Genomic DNA, 24,070 nt, shown 5'->3' with positions numbered 1-24,070 from the left:
TAAACATATTTTTCCTGTCTTTAAAGGCTCATAATATTTGAAGTTGCTTGACTGTGGAGAGCTCAGGCATTAAATTCCCCTGAACCTCTGAGTGGTGGCCATGGCGATATAAGCCACCCTCTTGGTAAGAATAAATCACACCTGACAGTTGGTATTAAGAAAAGAAAAAATAATCTTAGGCACCATTGGCCTAGGATATTCCATTTCTTTACAGCGTCATTTCTCCTAGTTTGGGCCTTTGTGTCAGGCATCAACAGACCACAGCACATGTGGAAGAGATGGCATGAAGCTGGATATCCTCAGCGAGCCCGACAGGTTGCTATCACTAGGACCATTTCCACATACCTTTCTAGAGCTTCTGAAGGCAGCCAGAAGCCACTGCCTTCACCCTGTCAACCTTGAGGGCTGGGTGCCAATGCCGAGTCCCCACACAGATCTCCATGTCCTTGGGCTGTCACCATCCCCACACTTACTCAGGGGCTCTCAGGCCGGTAACTGGCGTGCCACTCTTAACCTTGTAGAGTTATACCAAAGAGAAAAGCTAATGCTTAGTGAGCACTTACTCTATGCCAGACCCTCTCCTACGAGCCTCAGGTGAATCATCTCACCAAATGCTCATCATGACACTGTGACAGAGTCGAAAATTATTATCCACCGTATACAGATATGGTAAGTGAAGTGGAGTATGGTTAAATAATTTTCCCAAGACCACATGCTGATAAATGTTGTAGTCAAGATGCAAAACTGTGCCTCTGCTCCAGTGGCTTTGCTCTTAATCTCTATATTATGCTGCTTTACACACATAATAATAGTTCCATTTCTGTGTATCATTAAAATGTCTTTACGACGTGCTCAAAATTAAAAATATGTCGCATTCCAAATGTGATAGTGCTTTATCTTGGCGTTAAAATTTTTACCAGAATATGTCATTGGTCATGTAATAAACATCAAAATAAATTACAAAATTACATTTACAGGAATTATTTTTACAAACAAACTTGGAAAAAATCATCTTAATTCTTCAAATGACTACTTTAAATCCTTAGTGACATGAAGCCAGACATAACTAATAATACAATAAAATATATATGGCTTACTATTTACTCAGATGAATCTGAGGTTATAAGTTAAAACTCCTAGGATCCAAGGCAATGAGAAAAATTCAGTTCATGAACCAATTATTGCGACATATTAAGACAGCTAACAATGAGAACATAAAACAGGGGACTACTAAGTGAACTCTTCAATCATCTGATAGTGAAGTATTTAAGGAGAGAAAAGCCCAGTGAGTTGCAGCTACTCTTAATTCTGTGACTTTTTAATAAAATACAGCTAGTGGAAGTATTGAGGGGAGGGGGGAGAGATGGCATTTTCAATAGAGAAATGTTTCTAAGACAAGTTCCCCACATGACGAGGTGTTCTTGCCAGTGTAAGTTGAGGACCCTTGAGTTTCTTTTCTCAGATGTCCTCATTACAAATACCTAGGTCATGGTCTTAAAAGCACTATAGTTCTACAAAGCGCAGCTCCAGCCACACAGATTCAAATGCCACTTTGTTACCATGACTATTGTATCTTTAATGAACCATCAGATTGATATTTATAAACACTTCATTAAATATCACTATCTGAAAAAAGAAATATTCAGCAATCAAACAACTATACCTTCAAAAGCCCCAATATAATGTATATACTATAAAAAAGCAAATATATTGTAATAAAGCAAAAATAGTCACTTGATTAGATTGTCATTTTATTGCTGATGTTATCTTTACTTGAACAGCACAAGATGCAGAAAACTTAACAATGTTGGAAAAGCAGAATTACTAGGAATGTAAGGAGGCAGTTTCTTGCTTTATTTATCCCAGATTCCCAACCAGTTGCTTAGTTTCTTCCTGAAAGTTTTTTTTTTTTCCACTTCCTTCTCAGCCAACTGGAGTTTATGGAAGTCATCTCATGGATATACTTTATTATTCCAATTTAACACAAGTTTGAAAAAATTCAAGGCTTTTGACAGCAATTGTTACAACATTCATTCCTTTAGAAAGAACAATGGTACGGTGGGTTAAAGGTCTTATGTTTTAACCCAATATTGAAAATCAAGGTAGCTAGTATTTTCACCTATATAAGGATTTACATATATTTCCCTAATGGGGCTTCTTCACTTAGTGAAAAATCTACTTTAAAATCACTGAATTGAAGAAAACAAAAAATAATCTATTCCCTGATGTGGCTCCAACTCATCCATCTCCTGCTTACAGACAAAGAGCCAGATTCTGCCTGAGAAAACTTTTTTTTTCAGATGCTATGTCTCTGCATTCCTCCTATCTTATATTTTGCATCCCTGTTTAAGCCATCATTTCCTAACTATAGTTTAAAAGGTACTCATTTATATTCTCTGATTTCACATTTTAACAGAAATTTTTTAGATGAACCACATGAAAACTCCAATTTCTTGTAGATTCTGCAAAGAGTAGGCAGTCTGTCCAATGCACTGTCCGTTTGTCACCCAGCACAAACAGGGAATCCTATTACCTACAAAGGTATTAGGAAAGTGCTCCCAGCTGAAAGCATTTATCCAATTCCAATTGTTGTTTGGAAATCTAAAATACTAAGGGTGGTACTGTTCCAGGAGCTACTGTTTAAAACAATGCAATGCCTGTTTAGAGTGGAAAATCAGAACTTGAAAATCTCAGTTGGCTTTAAAAATAATAACTGTGCATCCAAAAAAAAAGAATTCTTAAAGAAACGTTTATATGCCAAGCACATGTTTTTAATTTTAATAACATTGGTTTGGCTTAATAAATATGTAGACCTAATAATTATTCTCTACGTTTTGATATTTTTGTGTATTATTCTATTTTAGTGAGTTTGCAAAGAGGCTAATTAATGACAATGTAGGAAAAATCTGTATCTGTCAGTACAAAGTTGCTGTGGTTTATAGGCTTTGCAAATGCTGTTTTGAAGAAAAGAAAAAAAAATCTGTTAAAAAGTAATTGAAAACTGCCCTGATTTTAAAAGAAATGAATGTAGCCATATCCTTATAGGATAATGTCAGATAAAAAGTAATCGTGTTCCCTCTATAATTGTGTTTGTTGGCATTTATATAAGAATAATAATGCTTTAAGGTTATTTTCATAGTTGTTCACTTAACGTGGGATTAACATCAAAATCTTCATAATTATCTGAGATCACCACTGAAAGCAGTGGTAGTAAAACATGTTAGTGGTTAAGACACTCTAGCAGTTTTAATACTGAACAGATTAACACACATGAAACTAATATTATAATTTGTGCATTGAATAATATGCCAGACCAGTTTTGGGGGGGGGGGGGTTGTAAAGAGAGAATTTTTAGGAAATGGTACCCTTCCCAGCTACTGCTTCCTATTTTTTGAAATAGGGAAGCCACCAGCTAGAAAACCCCGTGGGGGGTGCACGTGGGCATGCATGGCTTCTGGGCTCCAAACAGCGTTCTGTGGCTTTGTCATTGCACAATTTTAGGAAACCGTCATCTCTGGGGTTTGCTTTAAATAAAATTGAGAACCAAAATATTACTCTAGGAGCGTGATCCAGAAGAATGAAGATACAATCCAAGAGGGATTATAAAAAAGATATATAGTTTTTTGAAGTATGAAAGAGATCGCTTATTGGCAAGAATGGCTATGAATTTATTTTATGACCACCAGCAAACAAATGCAGGTCCACGCCTTATTCCTTTTCAAGGACTAAAGAAGCATACTTTAATATGCACCCCAGAGTTTCATGAAACTATTTATTTGCCTCAACTTTCCCACCTCCTTCAGAAGTCGACATGAGAGGGAGATGGGTGGTGATTTGGAAAGTCATACGAAATTATACATTAATTACCAGAGTCATGCCCATCTTTTTTGAATCCGTGTGAAAACAGACTTCACATCCCAGGGCTAATTATTTCATAGCCCTTGTTGCCCTGGGCTCTGTGGGCCAGGGTGGGGTGTGAAATCTTGGAAAGTAACTGAATGTAACAAATGTGGGTGCCCCCCCCAGCAGGGAGAATGTGTGTTAAAGGACAGTATCTGAAAGGTCGGCTGTGCCCGAAAGGGGGAGGGGAGGGGGCGGTGTCGAGGATTTAAATCATGTTGTTTCCACTTCTGCAGAGAGAATCCATAAAGAGAGATTTATTGTCATATTTTCCTTTTTGAAACGTAGTATTTGTTTTCTACTTTAAAAGCGCTCCCCAGTACAGAGCAGAGTGGATATTACATTTTTGTTAAGCAGCCGCCAAGGTTTAATTGTCTGTGAAATGGAAGGCGTGGGGCCCGAGGGGCGTCCGCTGCCGTCCTGCCGAGGCCAGCTCGGCGGCCGCGCGGGGCCCACGCACCCGGCGGGGACCGCCACGCGGGAGCCGCCCCGCAGGAGCGGGGGGCCGGGCCGCCGCGGCCCGCAGGGGCCCCTCCGGAGGGCTCGGCGCTGCCCGCTTCCCCCGCGGGTTTAGAGGGACTTGGCACCGAAAGTCAGCCGAGAACGAGCCGCTGCGGGAACCTAACAAATCACGCCGGCGGTTTCCGCGCGCGAGGGAAGTGCGGGGGCCGCCCGCGAGCGCCGGGCGCGGGTCTCGGGGACGCGAGAGCGGAGGGGGCGGAAGGGAGCCCGGCGAGGGCGCGGGGGACGGCGCGCTGCGCGTCGTGCGGTGACCGCGGGCGCCTCGCTGGCCCCGAGTCCTCTCACAGCGCCCCGCGCGCCCCGGGCTCCCGGGTGGGGCGAGGGGGCCGCCCGCGCCCCGCGCCCGCGCCCGCGCCCCGCGCGTGCCCTCCCCCTGCCGCCCGCCTCGCCCACCCGCCCGGGGCGCCGAGGGCAGCGCGGGCGGCTGCGGATTTGCCCCGGTGGCACCGCTGCCACAAGCCAGCGCGTAATTGCAAAGCAAACAAGGCTGAAATATTGGGATTGGTCTCCATCGTGACAAGATCTGCGCTTTTGCCGCCAATTTGTTTGTGCAGCTCTATTTAAAGGCACTTGATTGAGGAAATGTTGAAAATAGCGGCGAGGGTTTCCCCAAGGAGCCCGGGAGCGCGGCGGCGGCCTTCGCGGCGCGGGGCGCGGCGGGGGAGGGGCGCGGTTAACCCCTTCCTGTCCGCCTCCGGCGAAAAGCCCTCGGAGACCCGCAGGCCAACGGGGGGGGTACCTCCTGCCCCGCAGCGGCGCCCGCCCGGGGCCCGCGCCGCCGCGAACCCGCCTCCTTGGCCGCGGAGGGCGGGGGGACGAAAACGAGAATTTAACCCGGAGCGGCCCGCAGCCGTCGCCGTGGCCTAAGTGTGGGGTGGCGGCTCCGGCCGCGCCCCCCGCCCCCTAACAGCCCCAGGCCGCGGCTGCAGCCGGGCCTCACTCTGGGGGCGCACTGTCGAGGCCCTGGCGATCCCCGCGACGTGCCGTGGTGCCCCCGACGCGACCCCCGCAGTTGTCCGGCTGGGCCTCCGGGCTCCTGGAAGAGAGGGCGAGAAACCCAACAGGGGTGAGAATGCAGAGGTTTGCTGAGCGCAACCAGATCCCGTTTAATCTTCCCGAAACACCCCCCAGTTCGGTGTCATACCCCCCCCCCCCAATGTTCAGATGGGGAAACTAAGGCTTGGAGAGACCGAGGCGCTCGCCCGTGGGGAGCCCGGAGCTCGGGAGGTGGGTCTCCCCTCTCAGGCCGAAAGCTGGCTGCGCAGCCCCCCGGCCAGCGCGCGTGATGGGGGGAAGCTCTCCTGGTTCCCGAGCGCTTGGAGATGAAGGTCTGCTCCCTGACGGACGACGGCCAACTCCTCTACAAGCTCTAGTCGCTGTCAAAATAAAAACCAACCCGACTGCCATTGGGATAGGCGGGTGTCCCCTGATTGCTCTAAGTCACCCCTTTTACACAAGCTGCTTAAGCACCTACTGGGCTCAGCGCATTGACTGGGCTGAACCCAAGGTCCCAGGAGCTGCCCAGAGATCTGCAGGGAGAACAGAGCAGGAGCACCAGAAAGGAGCTGAAAAGAGATTCGATTTGGTGGAGAGAAAGGAAGCTATACCTGGAAAGGGCTCCTGGAGGAGGCGGCATTTCAGCTGGGCCTAGAAGAAACACAGAAGTGCGGGAGAGATGAGTTGTTTGCTAGCTATGCGGGCAAGTCAAGGGGTGCCAGACCCACACTAGGACACCTGCTGCCATCTCCTGCCTGCTCCTCTAACTTGGAGAGCTGTGAGTTGATCAAACCCTGAGCCAAGGTTCCAGTCTCTCTTCAGATTGAAAATTTAGGGCTTGCCGACACCACCAGTGGCTAGACTTAGACCCTTCCAGAGCCCTGGACCTGGGCCAAGAGGGACTGTTAAGGGCAGGGGCAGGAAAGTGGCACTGGGGGCGCTCTCCACAGAACTCCTATTAGAGCCACACACACCAACGCCTTCCCAGAGGGACCTGGTCAGAGATGTAGCTTGGCCAATCTGAAATTTGTTTTTCTGGAGTCACGGGCAGATGTAAACTGGAAGAAAGAAGACCCCTGGGGTAGGGGCAGGGGAGGCCTGGTTTCAGTTGGACTTCCCCAAGAGTGATCTGCACCATCTTTCAGCAAAACAAAAAAGCATCAGTCACACCGATTTAGAGAAGCCTCCAAATATGTTCTGAATGGAATTCTGCTTTTCTTGTATGCAACCAATTCCTTCGTTTTAAGTTGGATGCTTTGCAAGCAGAATGCAATTCCATTTTTTGTTCCTCGAGGTTTTGGCCTATGCTAACTTAAGTGGGCACTCACACAAGTATTAAAAAGGAAATTATTCTCTTCTGGAAAATGGAACAAAGCCGTGCCTCTCCAATCATTAGGCAGATATATAATCTGTAACAACAAATTAGGCTCCCAGTGCTGCGCATTTCCAGCAAGCATCCTGCCTTCTCTGTTTATAACTTTTCTGCATGCAATTATTTTTATTTTTATTTTCTGTCACTTTAACAAAAACCAGAGCCTTTCCTTTTCATGTTTTGTACACAACATGTTCATTTTGATAAGATGTTCTTTCCTATCCTCTTTTAGCTTGCCTTTCCTTGTTTAGAGTTCTGTATCAGGAGTTTCTAATATTTCTCTCTCTCTCTTCCCACCCCCTCTGTCTCTCTCTCTCTCAGAACTTGTCCCTGTCTTGCTTTATTTGTGTGAAATTTAGTTTGAAAGGAGATCAGAGAGAGCAGGAGGGGTTTGTAATAAGAGAATGACCGAATGACCCAAAGGCTGATTATCTATCATTAACTGGAGACTCGGTGTACCCAAATTACCAGGAGACCTCAGTCTGCCGGATCCTTACCCGGCCAGAAAGGCAAGGGTGGAATGCACACACTGAAAGAGGCTCATGACATTGCAAATGAAGACACTCTGCTCACACATTTTCTTAAGGAGGTTTCCTTCAAAACTCAACTCGGGTTCAGTGGACAAATTTAGTAGATTCTGACATGTTGTATGCAGGTAAAAATCTCTGCTGAAAGACTAACTTTAACATTTTTGTAACTATTTTGTGTTGTTTCGTTAGGAGCAAAATTGCAGTTAATTGTCTAAGCTCCAGAGAATATTGAGAAATCAGGCCAAGCTGCTTTTGATCTGCTCACGCTGCTAAACCCAAGCCTTGTAAAAATTGAGGTTTGCCATTAATATTGACAATAAAAGTGTTTCTTTTTGTTAACCTGAAACCTAACCATCCTGGCTCAAGTCCCTTGTCTAGAAGCAAAGGCCCTAGAAGAAAGTAGAAAAGGTTTGGGAGAAACTACCAGGGCTAAGGAAATCCATCTATGTGCATTTGCAAAGGAGCCCAAGGAAGGAACGAGCAGCGAGCAGCACTGCAGTTAGAACTGGGAATGGCCAGGCCCTCAAGGCACAAGCAAACCCTTCAGTCACATAAATGGTTTGCCCAAAGCCCTGCATTTTAACTTGCCACTTACTGCTGTGTTTTATTCTGAACTCCAGACTGTATTGCAGGCTAGCTGAAGTCTGTTACTTACTGTTTGCACAGAGCATTATGCAAAATTACAGTTACTCCCTCATCTGAATGTTGAATGATTTCCTCCCTGCTTGGAAGAAAATATTGCTAGCATGTATGCAATTTGCTCGAAACAAGAATGTGGATGAGTAGTTAACATAAATCCTGTGGGATGTATTTTCTTATGCCACTTTTGCTCTAAACTCTATATTTTACTACAAAGTAGCAAAGATCAGATTTATAGGACCTCTTAGGACCCCTATAATAACATTAATAACACCTCCCATGTATACATTATACTGCCTCTTGGGAGGCCCTTTCACGTACATTATTTTCAGTTCCCTTTAGTCTGAGTAAGTATTTTAGCTTTAGAGACTTGGATACCTAGCAAAGTATCCAGTTCTCCCTTCTCAGTGATAATCCTCCAAAACCAGCTGAATATCTTCCAGCTAACATGGAGATCCAGTCATTGATTATTTGGAGGAAACAGAAATTCCCGATGCCAGTAATCTTGAATATTAATATTTTTCTTAGATGTTGTATACCTTAAACTTACACAATGTTATATGTCAATTATATCTCAATTTTAAAAAATATCTTAGAGAAGTTAGGATGTCAGTAACATCAAAAACCTTGTAAACCCAAACATTGCTGGAGGGCAAATTAGAAGGGAGGAAAGGAGTCAAGGGGAGAAGAGGGACCAGAGGGGAGGAGGGGAGAGACAGAGAGGGAGAGAGAGAGGGAGGATATTTAGGCACCAGGCAAGTCCCAATTTTCTCCACTAACTTAAATATCTCTTAATAATAATTGGACCGGAGGAGTCATAAGCAATCAGCCCCTCCATAGTGATCATTGCAGCCGGATCAGCCCCTCTCCACCCTCATCTCCACAGAACTGCTCTGGATGGGGAAAAGGTGGGAAGCGGGCTCACTCATCCAGTACCCTGTCCCCATCCCAAAATCCAAAAAAGAAAATGCTCCGAAGAAATAAAACTTCATAAGAACCCAAGGGAAGCTTTTCCTACCCTTCAAATCTGAAACAGACATAAAAGTCCAATCAAACTTGATTCTGCTTTGTAGATGTGTACTGTGAGCAACACCTCACTTCTGGAGCCCCTGACACTTGCCGGGTCTGTAGACAAGTATTTCCGAAAAGGAAAACCAGGAAGCGAGGGCCCACAAAGCCCCAGCTAGAGAGAAACCCTTGCCGCCACTCAGGCAGTATGTCCTGTTCTGGATGCCCTAAGGGTTCTGAAACGAAGTGGTTAGCGTGTAAAATGACTCAATCCCACCCTAGTACCGATAGGAATGCAGAGCCATCAGGGTGTCACAGGAAGCACCGTCCTAGGAGCAGGTGGGGCCGGGTTACATCTTCAAGAACGCATTGCTTCTTCTGCCACCTCCTGGGTTTGATGGGTTTCTGGGGTTCACTTTATATAAGCTCATTGTAGATATGTAAGGGAATGCTCCACTACTTCTTGTGTTGGTTGGGAAAATAAGGTAGAACAAGGTTTAAAAACAACAAAGGGAATTGAGCCATAATTCCCGTAAACATAAAATGTGTGTTTATGGCCCTTTGGCCTGGTTCGTCTCAGGTCCAGTTTATTTTGAGTTCTCACGAGCAAAACACAAGATAGAAACTGCCCTTGCCTTTGGAATAATAAATACCTCAAGAAGATCTGTATTTTCCCTAAAACACACCGAAGTCTTTTCAAAAAAAAAAAAAATTAGTTTAAACCAGACTGATTTTAAAAGTAGTATCTCACAAGACCAAAGTGTTTGCAAGGGAGTGCTCAGCCTCTCTCGTGCTCTTTGAATCTTTTCCAGGGAAGGGGTGGGAGTGAAGGGAAAGAGACAGGGACATGGGCGCAAAATAAATGTTTGAACCCGGTTCTGTCTGTTTAGTTGGAGGCAGATGTAATGCGCAGCACGGAGTACACCATCAGCTACAACAAAGACCATGGACACGGGATCACAAACATTCCCCCAAACCACGGTGGCCCCCCTGTGAAGCAGTCTCCAGACCAACCCACGTAAGAAAAGTTGCAGCCCCTGGCCTAGGAAAAGGAGAGGTGCGAGGTATGCCCTCGCCAGGACTCCTCCTGTGGGCACCCACCCTAGGGCTGCCCCCAGCCAGCATCATCTCAGCAGCTGGGCCCTCTGAGTACTCAGAAAATGTGCCCTTTGGGGAACAGTGCACCAGAGGCCACACTAGTACAGCCTTAGGGTGGGGTCACTGGGCTGACCTCTAAGCCTGAAACTACACCCTCCTTCCCTTTTTCCCCCCTACTTTCCCTCTCAATCACTGCCACTACCATCACTTTCATCACTACCCCTCTCAAGAAGGCACAGAACACCTGAATTGGGGGCAAACTTGGCATGGCATCTTTGCCTCACAGCTTTCCAAAAACAGCAAGCTAACCCAGCACCCCACTACACCTGGAGAAAATGTGCCAAGGAGAACACTAAGGGGGGACAGCGGCTGCGTTTGATTGAGACCTCAGAGTGCAGCTCAGCTAGTCTGGCCTGTTTGAGGCAGTAACTCCAGCTGAAGACACGAGAGTTCACCCATATGTCCCCTGCCTCCAAGCCGCCTTTCTAAAGCTGTAGCCCCTGGGTTTGGCTTTCTGAGATAAATGAAGCCCTAGACCCTTGGACCACATTAATTAACTGATAATGACACTGTCAGTGAGGACTGATGCTCAGATTAGCATCTTTTACGACTTTTTTCTGTCCCTTGTTGTCCGTCTCTTTTATCACTCGCCATACTATCTGGGACCATGAAGGGACTCGCTCACTTTTGTTGTTGTTGTAGTTTTAATTAAAAGATCATGAGACTGGCAAGGCAAGTTCTGAAGCCTTCTCCACTGAGGCCACTTGTCTCTGGTGGACACAGCATCCCAATCTCCAACTCAGCCCTCTCCCGGGCTCTTCTTCCTCCGTGCAATTCCCAAAACTCCCTTTGAGTCTGAAAGCAGACTACCAACTACTCTCTGTGAATTTTATCTGTTCCCTGCCAGGGTGCAACCATCTTACTTCGTCTACATGCTCCCAAGGCCTAGATGTGTTTTTATAAACAGACTTTTTTTTAAAATGTATCAAATGTCAGGGGATTGAACTACCAGTATTTACACATTCAGGGTTTGCCTCCCGGTGAAAATGTAAACAGAGCCCAGACCACACTACCTATATTCTTTCCTAGAAGAACAAGGTCTTAAAAAGGCTCTTCTTGTGTTCAAAACTGCAGACCCACCCAAGCTGGAGGTTCGAAGCTCTAGAGCCCTGTTCTGTTCCGAGCCCAAATGCAAGTCCCTGGCACTTACCAAGGAATCTGGCTTCAGCTGCTCTCCACTCCCTGTTCTCTGCCTGGAGACATCCCGTTGAGGGCGCCCAGGGAAACCGGCCTCCTGCGGAGGGGACGGAATGGGCCTTGCTTGGACTCCCAGCCAGCCTTTCCATCCCTCTCTGAGTTCCTTCCCCTCTGCTACCACCCTGCTGCAGCAAACCTAAAATATATTTCTCAGTGCTGTTGCCCAGGGCTCCGGGCCGTGGCTGCTGGCAGCTCCGGCCTCGAATCCCTAGCAGCAACGGAGCTGGACGCCCCCCAACCCTGCCCTCCTTTGCCCTGGCCGTGCCTTCCATCCCTGAACTTTGTACCCCACAGAAAGCACCCCGCGGGCAAGGTAAGGACTGTCCTCGCCGGCTCCTTCGGACTCACTTTTCGGCCTGCCTCCCAAGGGCGATGGGTGACCAGGTGGAGTCGTTGGTCTGCCCTGGGCTCCCCTGGCCAGGCCCACCAGCCCGCACGGGCTTCTGCAGTTCTGCCCTCCCGTCCCTCTAATTTATGGCCCGAAGGGCTTATGTTGACACGCTTTCCCACATCGCACTCCATCCAGTGGAACCCTCGCCCACCGCCCTTATCTGCACACATCAGCCTCCCCTCGAGGATGGCACAGACCGATGGGTGATTCCAGCCCCAGCACTGTCCGGTCCCACCGCCGCGCGTCCCACTAGCCGCCCGCGTCCTTCCCCGAGGCGCTCACGCCGCGGGGGCGCCGGCCCGGGTGCCCCGCGGCCCGGTGACTTACAAGTGGAGATCCGTTTTCCGTTCTAATGCGTTCAAGATCACCAAGCAAGGCCAGCAGTCTAAACATCCACGAGCCGTCCTCCTGGCCTGCCTCTTAAACTGGTGTTTAATGGTTCCCCTCCGATAACTAAACCTGCTTTCCACAGATGCCCGCTTTTATGGGAGAGGCAGGAATGTAGAGATATATTTATATGTTTGTTCATAAAAACTGGAAAATAAGCTCTGAACACGCTGTAAAAAATATTCAGTTACTTACCAAACAGGCTAGTTAAACCAGGGGAACACCGGTACTGGCCACACCACGAATTCGGGGAATCGAGGTGCCTGCGCTTTGAAGCCGCCCAAGGTCTTCGCAGGGGCCGCTGTCCCCGAAGAACGTGGAGCGAGGAGGGTTTGCGACCCGCCCGCCCGGCCCTGCGGGGCCTCACCCGTGGTCTCCAAAAGCAGCCGCGGTGACTTGAGCCGTACCGGGCGGTCCGGGCCCCGGGTAAGGTGGTGGGTCAGTGACCGGACCACGAGCCAGCAGTTTGCAGCCTGCGCCCAGGTCCACGCGGCAGCCTCCCCGCCGAGCCCGCGCGCGCCCCGGCGCAGCCGCCCCGTCGTGGGGCCCCCGCCGCGCGCCGCCCGCCGCCCCAGCTCTTGGCCCCGCACAAAACTGCACCGGTCTGCCTGCTGAATTTCTTGCCTCCATTACCTACCAAACGCTTCGAAAAGCAGTATCTGCGTGCCCCCTTTTTTTTAAACCAGGAGAAAAAAAAAACACCAGCAAAAACGGAGAGATACTGTACCTGTTTTGAGATTCTTCAATATTTGAGATGGGGGGGGAGATATTTTAAATAATGAAGCATCTGTTAAACACTTGCATTAACCTCTGGGTGATAAAAAAGTTTTTTTAACCCTCCCCCCCTCGTTTTAATTATCTTATGGTTATGAAGGGGCAGCCAATCCTGGGAGAGGACCTCGGCAATTAGCGACGGGAACATCAAAAAGTTTTATTGCGGAGAGCGCGAGGCGCCGCCCCCGCCGCCCTGGGATTGGCGTGAGGAGCCTCTGACGACATATATTAACCCGAGCGGCCCTAAAGATGTAGCTGTACATGGAGATCTTGCTGGGAAAATCCGCTCGCTCCCCTCACGGCGTCCAGCTCGGAGCCGCCGCCGCCGCCGCCCCGGAGCTGCCCCGGCCGCCGCGCACCTCTCTCGGAGCCTGAGCCGAAGGCCTTCGCGCTCCGAGGCGCCCGCAGGGCCCCAGATCTTTCCCCCGAAAGAAGGAAAGGATCTGAAAAAAATGGATGCACTGAGACCTCTCTGAAAACCCTCCGAGGGAGCCCGAGAGGAGCGAGGACACGTTACTCGCAGCTAAAATCACATTCAGGACCAAAACAACCACCACCAAAAATTTCATTAAAACAATAAGCGCCCAAGAACCCAGATCCGGCTGGTGGGGGGAGGGGAAGGGGCGGGAAGGGGAGGGTCGCACGGAGGTAGCTTCACACTGAGCAGCCGACCCGCCGCCTCCCTGCAGAGCCGGGCCGGCTCCTCCGCAGGCGGCTCGGACTCGCTCCCAGACGCCGCGTTCCCTTCTGTGCCAGGAGCGCGGCCGCGGCGTGGAGCCCGGCGACTCCGGGAAGCAGCCTCGCGGGAGCCCGGGCGCTTTTGCATGAGCACCCGAAGATTCGGCGTCCCCGCAGCAGCCCGGGAAGCAGGAGCCGGCGCGCGGGCGGTGAAGCGAGGCGGGAGCCGGCGGCGGCGGCGGCCAAGGGCGCACGGTGCCGGGACCAGCTCGCCGCGCCCCATGGGGAGCCCGCGGCCGCAGCGCTGCTGAGGCGGGCCCGGCCGGCCAGGCGGGGGGCCGGGGCCCGGGCTGCAGCACCCCCCTCTGCGGCTGCCGGGCCGGCCCGGGCGCCCGGGGGCTGGGGGGTGGGGGGTGGGGGAGGCCGCCGAGCGCCGAAGCCGGGGCCCGGGCCGAGGGCGCTGCGGGGCTGCGCGCACGCTGGGGCGCGTGGAGGGGCGCGGAGGGCGAAATGAGTCTGGTAGGGGGCTTCCCCCACCACCCGGTGGTGCACCATGAGGGCTATCCGTTCGCCGCCGCCGCCGCCGCCGCTGCCGCCGCCGCCGCCAGCCGCTGCAGCCACGAGGAGAACCCCTACTTCCACGGCTGGCTCATCGGCCACCCGGAGATGTCGCCCCCCGACTACAGCATGGCCCTGTCCTACAGCCCCGAGTATGCCAGCGGCGCCGCGGGCCTGGACCACTCCCATTACGGGGGGGTGCCGCCGGGCGCCGGGCCCCCGGGCCTGGGGGGGCCGCGCCCGGTGAAGCGCCGGGGCACCGCCAACCGCAAGGAGCGGCGCAGGACTCAGAGCATCAACAGCGCCTTCGCCGAACTGCGCGAGTGCATCCCCAACGTGCCCGCGGACACCAAACTCTCCAAGATCAAGACGCTGCGCCTGGCCACCAGCTACATCGCCTACCTCATGGACCTGCTGGCCAAGGACGACCAGAACGGCGAGGCGGAGGCCTTCAAGGCGGAGATCAAGAAGACAGATGTGAAAGAAGAGAAGAGGAAGAAGGAGCTGGTTAGTATCCGGGGGCTGTGGGGGTGCGGGTTACAGGGGGCCGGCACGCCCCGTCTCTCTCCAAACGGGATGAGCAGCGGCGCCCCTCTTTCTTTGGCTGCGTCCTGAGCCTAGGTTGTTTGCACCGGGTTGTGGTTAGGGATGGTTTCCCGAAGAGGCAGAGATGGGGGAGGGTGTCAGCAAGAGGGGGGAGGTTAAGAGGGGTGCTTCTGGCTGGCGATCTTCCCTCTGGGTCTTCGCTGCTCCCCCAGGCACTTAGGGTGGACCCCGCGGACTCAGGGTCTCGATCGCTCTTCCGAGCGCCCTGGCCCAGGCCCCTCATTCCGCGTCCTGTAGAAGCTTCACCCGGCCTCCAGTCCGATGCTTTCAGATATCTCAAAAATAAGTCACCCCCCAAACCCTCAACTCCAACTATTTCGCTGTTGATTCCATTTCCACCCCTTGAGAACGCGGCTGCCACTGATTCTAAGGGCGTGTTGTAGTTGTTCTTACCGTGCCCCGGAAGGCGGAAAGGTAAACAGAATATAAGTACTTTTAACTTCAAAATGCAGCCCCAGTTTCTCTTTGCGATGAAGTTTAAATGTAACTTATCAGATGAGTATATTTCATGGGTAATTCTTGGTTTGTCTGCGTGGCTCTGCACATTTTAAGACAAACAGTAACTATCGCTGTGATCATTGTTGTTGTTGTTAACAGCAACACGAAATTGTAACTGAAAGCAGCTTTCTCAAGTTCCTACCAAGCGCCCTTAGGGTGGTGGTGTTCAGAGCAGGGCTGTTGCCAAAAGGGCCTAGAAAATAGAGTGTTTCTTCGCTGAGGCCTGTGGCGCTTTCGTCGCTGCATAAACGAGTGGCCTCTAGAATAACCGGGGATTTCAGAGGCCTGGAGGGGAGGCCCCGCCGAGCCGGGCGTTAGAGAACCGCTGGCCCGCGGGCCGAGCCGGGGCGAGGGGACTTCTTCCCATCTTCCTGAGAGCACGGATCAGGGGTTGCGATTGAAAACAGGGAAACCCCATTCCGTGCGGACCCCCTCGCAGGGCCCCCAGCCCTTCCATAAACGACTCGAAACCCGGCGATTGTTTTTATAAACGTGCTGATTCGGTCGTTGAGCGTCGCGGGCGCTGGGAGGCCTGGGCGGCAGCTTAGGGCAGCGGCGATCTTCGTGGCTTTTCTGCAGGGTCTAGGACTTAAAACCACCTCGCTTCGCACCCCTTCCTCTGTCTCACTATTTCCTGGAGCCCCCGGGGAGCGCGGGGGTTGGCGTGGCACCAGGTCTCCTTTCTGAATTTCTCTTCCCGCTTTTCTCCCCCCCCCCTCCCCTCCGCCCAGAACGAAATCTTGAAAAGCACAGTGAGCAGCAACGACAAGAAAACCAAAGGCCGGACGGGCTGGCCGCAGCACGTCTGGGCCCTGGAGCTCAAGCAGTGAGGAAGAAGAGGAGAGGAGGTGGTGGAGAGCGCGCGCGCGAGCGAGCCGGGGCCCAGGAGCCGGACGCAGACCCAGGACTCCGGGCAGGCTCTCCGCGCTCCGCTCCGAGGACTACTTGCATTTGGAATCATCCGGTTTATTTATGTGCAATTTGCCTCCCCACTCTTTGCCCGCCCCCCCCCCATAAGGCATCCGCTCCCCACCTCCCCCTCCAAAAAATAGTGGATATTTGAAGAAAAGCATTCCATATTTTAATATGAAGAGGACGCTCCCGCGCGGTAAGGGATCCCGTCGTCTCGCAGGTTCTCTGTTTGAATGTCTCCTCCGGGCTGTGTAGACACCGGCGTGGCCCCCGCCTCACCCGCCCCAGCCCCTTGCAGATAAAAGACAGCGGACGTTGGTGTGTATGTGAAGTGTCTCTTTAATGCTTGGCCTTTGGATATAAATATTCCTGGGGATTATAAAGCTTTATTTCAAAGCAGAAAACAAACGGGGCCGCTAGCCTTTGCGTCGGGGTCGGTGTCTAGTGCTGTCGTTTCATCCGTGGCTGTTCCCTAATTCGGAGATGTTTCCAACCGCTACTTGTTTTGTGCACTTCCGTCCTCTAAAACTAAGTGGAATTTAATTAATATTGAAGGTGTAAACGTTGTAAGTATTCAATAAACCACTGTGTGTTTTTTTTACAAAACCCCCAATCTTTTAATAGTTGATACCTCAAAAGAGTTTTGAAAACAAAACTGTTCTATTTGTTTTCATAATATTTAAAATATGCAGAAGTAAACTAAGTTATGATTGCCTCTAACTTTATTTGAAAGAGTCAGTGGTTTCGAGCAATCATTCACGTGAGCACCCGTGTCCCCCCCCCCCCCCCCCGGGCGTGGAGGTCCCTTGAAGAGCAGAGTCCTGGGTGAAAATCCTGCCAAAGCGCCGGGGCTTCCTCCCCTCGCCCCCCGCCCCCCAGCCCCCAGGAGAAAGCTGAGTGGTCTGTAGGAGGAGGGCCGGGGCTGCAGAAAGGTCTCCCGGTTCCCCCGGAAAGTGGGAAGGGGTCCTTGCTTTCCTGAAATCGACTAGAAGCCATTCGCTGGGGGCTTCCGTTTTTTGTTTGGGGATCGCGTTTTCGGTGGAGGGGGTTTGAGGAGAATCCCAGGCGTTAGAGCCTTTAATTCAAAATATAGGGCTTCCACCTAAGAAAGACAGAAAAAAAAGGGGGGGGGAGGTTTTGAGTGGCTCAGTGGGGGCGGGGGATTCTCATCTGAGCAGGCCAGGGGGGGAGGGAAGGCCTTCAAAAAAAAAAAAAAAAAAAGTCCATTATTAGAAACTTAGGTAACGTCAAGTGAGAAATCTTGAGCACGACCGAGGTTTAAAGGGGTGGGAGGTGGGGGCTAGATTTACAAGGAGCTCCAGGGAGCTCAGTACTAACCGTGCGGGGTCTGAAGTCTTACCGGCCGCGAGCCAGCGGCTCCCTCCCGCGGCCCCCGGCCCCCGGGGACTTTGTCCCGTCCGAGGCTTGGTCTCGCCGAGTCCCCAGCACGACTCGGCTCGGAAAGTCCCTGAGGCCTCCTTTGCCCGTGGGCTTGGCTAGATCCTGAATCTCTGCTCCAGGAACCAGAGACACTGGTGTTCCGCAAAGGACTGGGCAGGCCGGGGAGGGGGAGAGGAGGGGAGGGGTTCAGGAGGGGGGGGGAGAAAGGTGAAACGTATTAAAAAGCGGTTTGTTTCATGGAACGCCACGTATATAAATCTGGTGTTAGGGAGGCTTGCCAGAGGCTTTCCATCTTGGAACCCATCCTGGGGTGATGTTCGCACCTCGGCTTGGGGCACGAACCCTCCCCCGATAGCCCGGCGGTTCCCACGCCTGGCCGGTGCCCCTCGGAGCCCGCCTCCTGCAGCGCGCGAATTCGCAAGCGCCCGGGAGACGCAGCGAGTGACTCTGCGGGTCTCTTCTGCGGGCAGCTGACAACGCGAGGGCGAGGGGTTAGAACAACTCGGCCAAAGCGATCTGAACTTTCTCCCCTCGGGTCAGCCGGCGCTGGGCCGGCGCGGTGGGCGCGGGGCTGTGTTTACAGACACTTGCCTTTGTTTATAGCACGGGGGGGGGGGGGCGGAGGAGACGCGCCCTGAGTTTCTATTACTCTCGGGATCCCCGTGCGTTTGACCGAGTGGCTCCCTCCCTCTGCTGCTTCCTGCCGCCTTTCGTGTCTTTAATCCGTTCAAGAGAAAGACACCAACCAGATCCTAGGGGTCAATGGAAAACGTCTACCGAAGTGGTGGAGTAAATGGTGGGGAGGCGGGGAGGTTTTCAAAACAGGAGCCGGAGAGGAGCGATCCTGCGCCCAGCACGTGTGCCTGCGCTCGCCTTGGGTAGCTGGTCTAGCTCGCCATCTGGGTCTTAACGCGTTTCTGCTGGTTTAACACTTTTTCTGGTTTATTAAACACCAGCAGAGGGGAGCCAGAAGACCCCGGCAGCACCGTCGCTGCGGGCAGCTCGCCACGACCCAGGCTTGTAAACCCGCTCTCCAGAAGCCGGTCCCCTTTGTCTGGCCCGGCCGGCGCTGCCCGCGCCTCGCTCCTGCCCGCCGCGCCGCTTCCTCGGGCCCAGCAGCACCAGAACCCACACCTCGAGCACATCGACATTGCTACCCCCAGGAACCCCAAAGCCAGGCATCCAACAGAACCGACAACCCGGGGGCCTAAACCCCTAAGCGGACGCACACCCTAACTGGCCGGACACTGCCACAGGCAAGACACCCAGATTATCCGTCCCTCCGGCCTCCCAGCACCTCTGGCCCACGCTGTCAAGTCCCAGGAAAGCCAGCGGTGTGCTGGGCAGACGTTTCTTGAGCGCTTCCATGCTTTTCTCCTCTACACATTTCTACCTCTTTTAACTCCCTTTCTTTTTCCTTAAAAAAAAAAAAAAGTGGTTTCCAAGCTCCTGCCTTGCTGGATGGCTAAAAGGTCTCTGTTTTAATTGCTCGGATAATGTGGTTGCTGCCATTTTGTTAAAAGCAATCACTCCTGCAGCGAAATCACAAGCTCTCTAGACAGGCCGGAGCCGACAAAAATGCAGGATTTGACGTTAAAAGCTAAATGGGAAGCTGGGGCGGCGGAAGGTAAATTGATGGTAGATCTGGCTGTCAGGGTTCGGCCCCAGACCGCCGCGCAGGCCCAGCGCCTGATAACCCTAGAGCACCAGCGGGGCTCTGGCCCGGCTGCTGTGTGTGTGTGTGTGTGTGTGTGTGTGTGTGTGTGTGTGTGTGTGCGCTTCCTACAAACCCATTCTCAACTTCTTGGGAAGTAATTTGGAAAACTCCCCAGAGCGAGACCTAAGCACACTTCCTGCTTCTAGTCTCGATTTTCCAGGACTTTTGCCCCAAGCCAGGACACTGATGGCAGCTTTAAGAGCTTTTGCAGGTCAAGACATGAAGATGACAGCAAGATCTCCTGGGGTTCTTCTTGCCTTCTAAATTCCCTGGGGGGTGATGGTGGGAGGCTTCTCTGGGGAACGGAGGGGCAGTTCCAGCCTCTAAGTGGAATAGCCAGTAGGTCTGACACCTAGGCAGGGTGGGCCTAGGGTGCCCTCCTCAGGTGTGGCAGGACCAGGCAGTCTGGTCATCTCCACCTTAAGGTGGGTGCAGTAGTGGCCCTGGCAGCCTCCCAGACCCCAGGGAAGCAAGTGTGTGAGACTTGGGGGTGGGGGGTGGCTCAATCCCTTCCCCTCACCTATGCCTCTATGGCCGCCCCCCCCCAGGGTCACAAAGCTGGTATCTCACCCAGTTGTTATGGTAGCAGGAGGGTGAATATGCTGTGTGCACACGTATTTTGCAGGAAGGGGTGTAGAAGGTTAAGAGTGAGCTCAATTGCAAAGCCACAGGGATGGGAAGGAGGCCTGAGATCTGCTTCTGAGACTACTTTTGTAGAGAGAACAGAGCCACTGGTGAGGGATGGAGGTGTGTGTGTGTGAACTGGGCAAAGGATACCACAATAGCCTGGACTGCATTTGCTCGGCGGCTCTGCAAAGCGCGGGAAACTTCTCAGTTACCGGTGTGGCTTTAAGGAAACGTGTCTAACGCCGCCCGTGCGGCTGGCGATTTTCTCTTCCGCAGTTGCCGTGCGCTCTCCCTGCCCCCAGGTCGACCCACGTGCCTGGATTTGGCAAAGGGACTGTTGGTAGATGCCAAGGGCAGATGATCTGGAAGGGAGGCTTGTGGCCTGTGCCCGGTAGAAGGCTGAACCTGGGCAATGCCCGTGTTTTCTGGATATATTGGCCTGAGGGAACCTATTCCCGCCACCGGACCCAACTCCCGCGGTCTAGATCCCAGTGCGAGGAGGGGGCGGTACAGAGTCTTCGGAGTCTTCGGGATGCACAGGACTCCTGGTCTGTGGGAGCCCACGGACCCCTCGGAGAGAAAGACCTGGAGTCGCCCGCAGGCCGGGGCCCAGCACCGTGGCTCGAGCTCAGTCTTGCTGTAGACAAGAGGACTACGGGGGAGGGGGGGGGAGGACACAAATTATTTTTTAACTGTTTATAAAGGGTTGGAGAGGAGGGGGGGCAACTCCAGAAGAGGAAACGAATCCCACATTTCCGGCGGCCAGGCAGCTCCGAGCCGGCCGCCTGGCCGTCCGGCCGCGGCGCGGGGCGCACGTCGCTGGGAGCAGCGCCCGCCCGGGTCTCACCGGCCTCGAACCGCCCGGCGGCCGCGGGCGGGCGGGCTCCTGGGGGCTGAAGGGCACGGCGTCCCTGGCGTCCTCGCGCACAGAAGTCAGACTTCTTCCCCTGGTCTCTCGCTCCACCCCGGCCCAGTCAGTTCCCTCGGAGGAGCACGCCCCCTCCTCTCCCCTAAACTCGACGCGCACCCCCTTCCCCCCCCCCCCCCGCACATTCCCTTCAAATTCTCCCGGCATTTGGGCCGCTTTGATGATCAGATGGGAGAGCCCTGATTACAAATTTATTCCCGGCCGCTCGGCCGTCTTTATCTCCGCTATTAGGGACATCTGGGAGTGATTAGCGCCGCGCCCGGCCGCGCTGCCTATCTCGCCGCGGCGGGCCCGGCCGCGCTGACGTCAGGGCAGACGGCTCGGAGCCATCCCGGCCGCGCTGGGTGTAATCCGCGGCCGCGCGGCCAAGTCTTCCGCGGGCCAGGCCGGCAGCTGGAACTCGCCGCTCGCCTGCGCGCAGGGACTAAGTTTGCAGTTTTAGGCCAGAAGACATTTTTGTTTTCTTTGTTTCAGGTGCGGCAGAGCCGGTTAGCTTTTCTACTGCGCCCCGCCCCCCCATACACACACACACTTTAAATTTTCCAACTCTCTGGTCTGCTGCATTCCGCCTGGAAAAGCCTCCCAGATCCCGCCCTGACCAGCGGACGCTCGTCTGCTCTGCGTGTGCCAGGGTGCTGCGCTCCTACACGAACAGCTGCGGCCAGTTGCTGCGGTGCCCAAACCAGCCGGGGGCGGGGAAGGGGGCGGCTCTTAGGGGTCCAGGCTGCTTTTAGGGGTCCACCCCTCCCCGCATTGGCACCCGTGTGGTCCCTACAGCCCTTGGGTCCAAAAATAGTGAGAGTTTCTGCCTAGGGGGCGGAGGGCTAATTACAGAACAGGGCTTCTCTCCAAGCCTCGGTCTTTGCACCTGCTATTAACACCTGATGGATCTAAGGAGCAGAAGCGCTCCGCCCTTTTCTGCCTCCTGCCCCTTCCCCCTCCAGAGTTGTCCTTGGAGCAAACACTGACACCTGGCAAGGGCAGGGATGACTGCTGGCAGTTTTGCCCCCTACCATGTCTCGAAGCCCAGCGCAGCGACTAGGTGTATTTGTATGATTACTGGACCGGAGGACGACACCCCAGACCTCCAACGCTCGCACCCTGGGCCACTGTCCTGGTCGCTGGGATGACTCCAACTCCAGAACCCTTTACATCGGAGTTTCCCACCTAGCTAGTTATCCGAATTCCCCAAAGAACTTGAAAATATTATAAATTCAGCCCTTATTTCACTCCACCTTCACCAGAAATTCTGATTCAGCACATCAGGGGGGAGACCCAAAGTCTGTAATTTTGAAAAACTCCCCCAGGGTATTTGGGAACCATAGCCTGAGTCTACACACACCCACTGCAGCCAGTTTCTCACCCCCCAATGTGAAACACTGGATGATTTGGGGTAGTTTTTATCAAGGATGGGGTGGGGTGGGGGGAGGGCAAGGCCTATATTATTTAAAGTCTCTACATGGAGAGAATTGGCCATATCATGGATCAGTCCTATACCTGATTTAATTTGGCAATACAAGGACTCAAAGCAAATCCAGAAGATGCTGTTCATTTGCACACAGGCAAAGTCTAAGCTGAGTGTTTAGTCAGAGGCTACGGTGAATTTAGTTAGAGAGAAAAATAAGTCATAGCCCACGATCTGAGTGTAGTAAGAAGATCTATTTGGGGGGGGGGGGGGACAAGGTTATCAAAAATAAACAGGAAATCCAGTTGAGAAAATTTCCCAAATGTTCACCCCTCCTCAGTTCTTCAAGGCACTCAATACAGAGAACTCCAAAGTGTCTTCATGTAATCTGGAACGGAAGAAGATCATTTCCTCTTAAGTCAGTGAAAAAGCCACATTTGAAAGAGCTTGGCTCCCCCTTCCACCGACCCCTGTCTCCGTCAGAGGGTGAGGGGAATATTGAGCTGGGGGGAGTCTTTGGGGGATAGGAATAGAGAGTGAGGCTTTTGGACAACTGAATCCTTACTGATTGGAGGAGGAGGGACCTATCTGTGCTGGGGGGGCGGGCGGGAGGCTGTCAATTGCTGCACAAAGAACTTTCTCACAGTGCTGGCAAGGGGCTTCTCCAGGATCTTCCTTAATGGTGCAGTCTGCTCAGGCAAATAAGCAGTTTTCTGAATCATTCAGACCACTCAAAAACAAACAAGACTAACAACAACAAAAACCCCACATTGCTTTTGCCTCTACTACTTTCTTGTGTGTAGCATAAATCGACTTTTACTTGAATTCGATGGAATGAATCAGCATGGGCTGCAGGCCCAGCGAATCCCATTTTATATTTCCAAGCAAAGGAGACAGGCTTGCAGGCAGCTAGACCATTAATATAAGGAATCACAGGGTACTTAGTAGCCCCCTCCCCGACTAAGAACCCAGTTTTCTCAAACAGTGTGTTTCATGCACAACTAATCGTGAACCAACCAGGTCCAACCTGATGCTTCCCTGTGGCCAGATGGAGTGTTGTAGCACTCCTTGTCGTAGCACCAAATCATCTTTCAGCCCATCGCTAAGCAAGAACTAAAGGGTTAGGGAGACCTGCGGGCTCTTCTGTGAGAGGCAGGGTCACTCACTGCTGCTTGTTTGCTGCACCACAGGCTGAAAGGATTTAGAACAAACAGTGGACTTAGGAGCAGAGGAAATTTTCAACCTTCATTGAGTACAGTGCCGAGAAGATGCCAAAAAAGACATCATTCTAAATTAAGGTGGCAGTAAATACCCACTTGGTGAAAAGGTGGAGGCCAATGGCCACTGAGGCCAGGGCACGGCTGCCTTCTATTTAAGGTGGATTGTTGTTGTGGCCTTGGGCTGACATCTTCCTCTTTAGGATTTAGAATCAAGCAGAAAATTCCGGGGGGGGGTGCGGGGGGGGGATGCGTTGGCTGCTTTTATTTTAAAAGAAGAAATTGCAACCTGAGTCTGTAACTAGAACTTGGCGCTGAAGGCAAGCTGGTGCGGTTGTAACGGGAAGGTGGCCTCCAGGCCCCTGACCATCGTCTTCGCTCTGCAAATCTGGTTTTCATATTCTCGCTCAGTAATCACCCAGAGCCATAACTGTCTCTGAAATTATTCATTAAAGTCATTTTCAGGGATTCTCACAGGATGACTCTTTTACGTTTATGATCTTCTGAGAGCAGTGACATCAGCCTCGGTCTCTTTTCCGCTTTTAATTAATGTGCGGGGAAGACGAGAGGGGCCGCGGCTGCGCCCGTGGGGAGGGGGCGGGCCGGGCTGGAATTCGCCGGCGCGTTCCGCCGAGACCGGGCGCGCAGA

General features: G+C 52.4%; 2 protein-coding genes across 7 annotated transcripts; one reads left to right on the top strand and one right to left on the bottom strand.

Annotated features, from left to right (window-relative positions):
- Positions 1-4,794: 4,794 nt before the first annotated feature.
- LOC308556223 (uncharacterized protein) lies at positions 4,795-12,812 on the bottom strand. Of its 6 annotated transcripts, XR_013998695.1 has the most exons (5): positions 12,041-12,275; positions 11,276-11,359; positions 9,253-9,426; positions 6,030-6,069; positions 4,795-5,458 (listed from the first exon to the last, which is right to left on the bottom strand). XR_013998695.1 is itself a non-coding variant. In XM_081135408.1 (4 exons), the coding sequence occupies exons 1-4, from the start codon at positions 12,104-12,106 to the stop codon at positions 5,286-5,288; spliced, it is 363 nt and encodes a 120-aa protein (XP_080991534.1). In that variant the 5' UTR covers positions 12,107-12,275; the 3' UTR covers positions 4,795-5,285. The 6 variants fall into 6 exon arrangements, 2 of the variants coding, with proteins under 2 accessions (XP_080991534.1, XP_080991533.1); XR_013998693.1 differs by lacking the exons at positions 9,253-9,426; positions 12,041-12,275 and adding an exon at positions 12,296-12,812; XM_081135408.1 differs by lacking the exon at positions 9,253-9,426.
- Positions 12,813-13,971: 1,159 nt separating this feature from the next.
- Positions 13,972-16,726, top strand: HAND2 (heart and neural crest derivatives expressed 2). The gene is made up of 2 exons (XM_081136038.1): positions 13,972-14,617; positions 15,946-16,726. The coding sequence occupies exons 1-2, from the start codon at positions 14,063-14,065 to the stop codon at positions 16,042-16,044; spliced, it is 654 nt and encodes a 217-aa protein (XP_080992164.1). The 5' UTR covers positions 13,972-14,062; the 3' UTR covers positions 16,045-16,726.
- The last annotated feature ends 7,344 nt before the right edge of the window (positions 16,727-24,070 follow it).

Source organism: Miniopterus schreibersii (assembly GCF_964146895.1).
Source record: "Miniopterus schreibersii genome assembly, chromosome: 4".
Classification (NCBI taxonomy): domain Eukaryota; kingdom Metazoa; phylum Chordata; class Mammalia; order Chiroptera; family Miniopteridae; genus Miniopterus; species Miniopterus schreibersii.
This window is presented reverse-complemented; position numbering and strand designations above follow the sequence as displayed.

Excerpts from the sequence above, each read along its gene's own strand:
- LOC308556223 (XM_081135407.1), bottom strand. The coding sequence starts at position 11,883 with ATGTGTGCAGATAAGGGCGGTGGGCGAGGGTTCCACTGGATGGAGTGC. Across the intron at positions 6,070-11,275 it reads AGCTGAAGCCAGATTCCTTG|GCCCAGCTGAAATGCCGCCT; the intron begins GTAAGTGCCAGG and ends TGTTTCTTCTAG. Across the intron at positions 5,459-6,029 it reads CCTCCAGGAGCCCTTTCCAG|GAGCCCGGAGGCCCAGCCGG; the intron begins GTATAGCTTCCT and ends CCTCTCTTCCAG.
- HAND2 (XM_081136038.1), top strand. The coding sequence starts at position 14,063 with ATGAGTCTGGTAGGGGGCTTCCCCCACCACCCGGTGGTGCACCATGAG. Across the intron at positions 14,618-15,945 it reads AGAAGAGGAAGAAGGAGCTG|AACGAAATCTTGAAAAGCAC; the intron begins GTTAGTATCCGG and ends CCCTCCGCCCAG.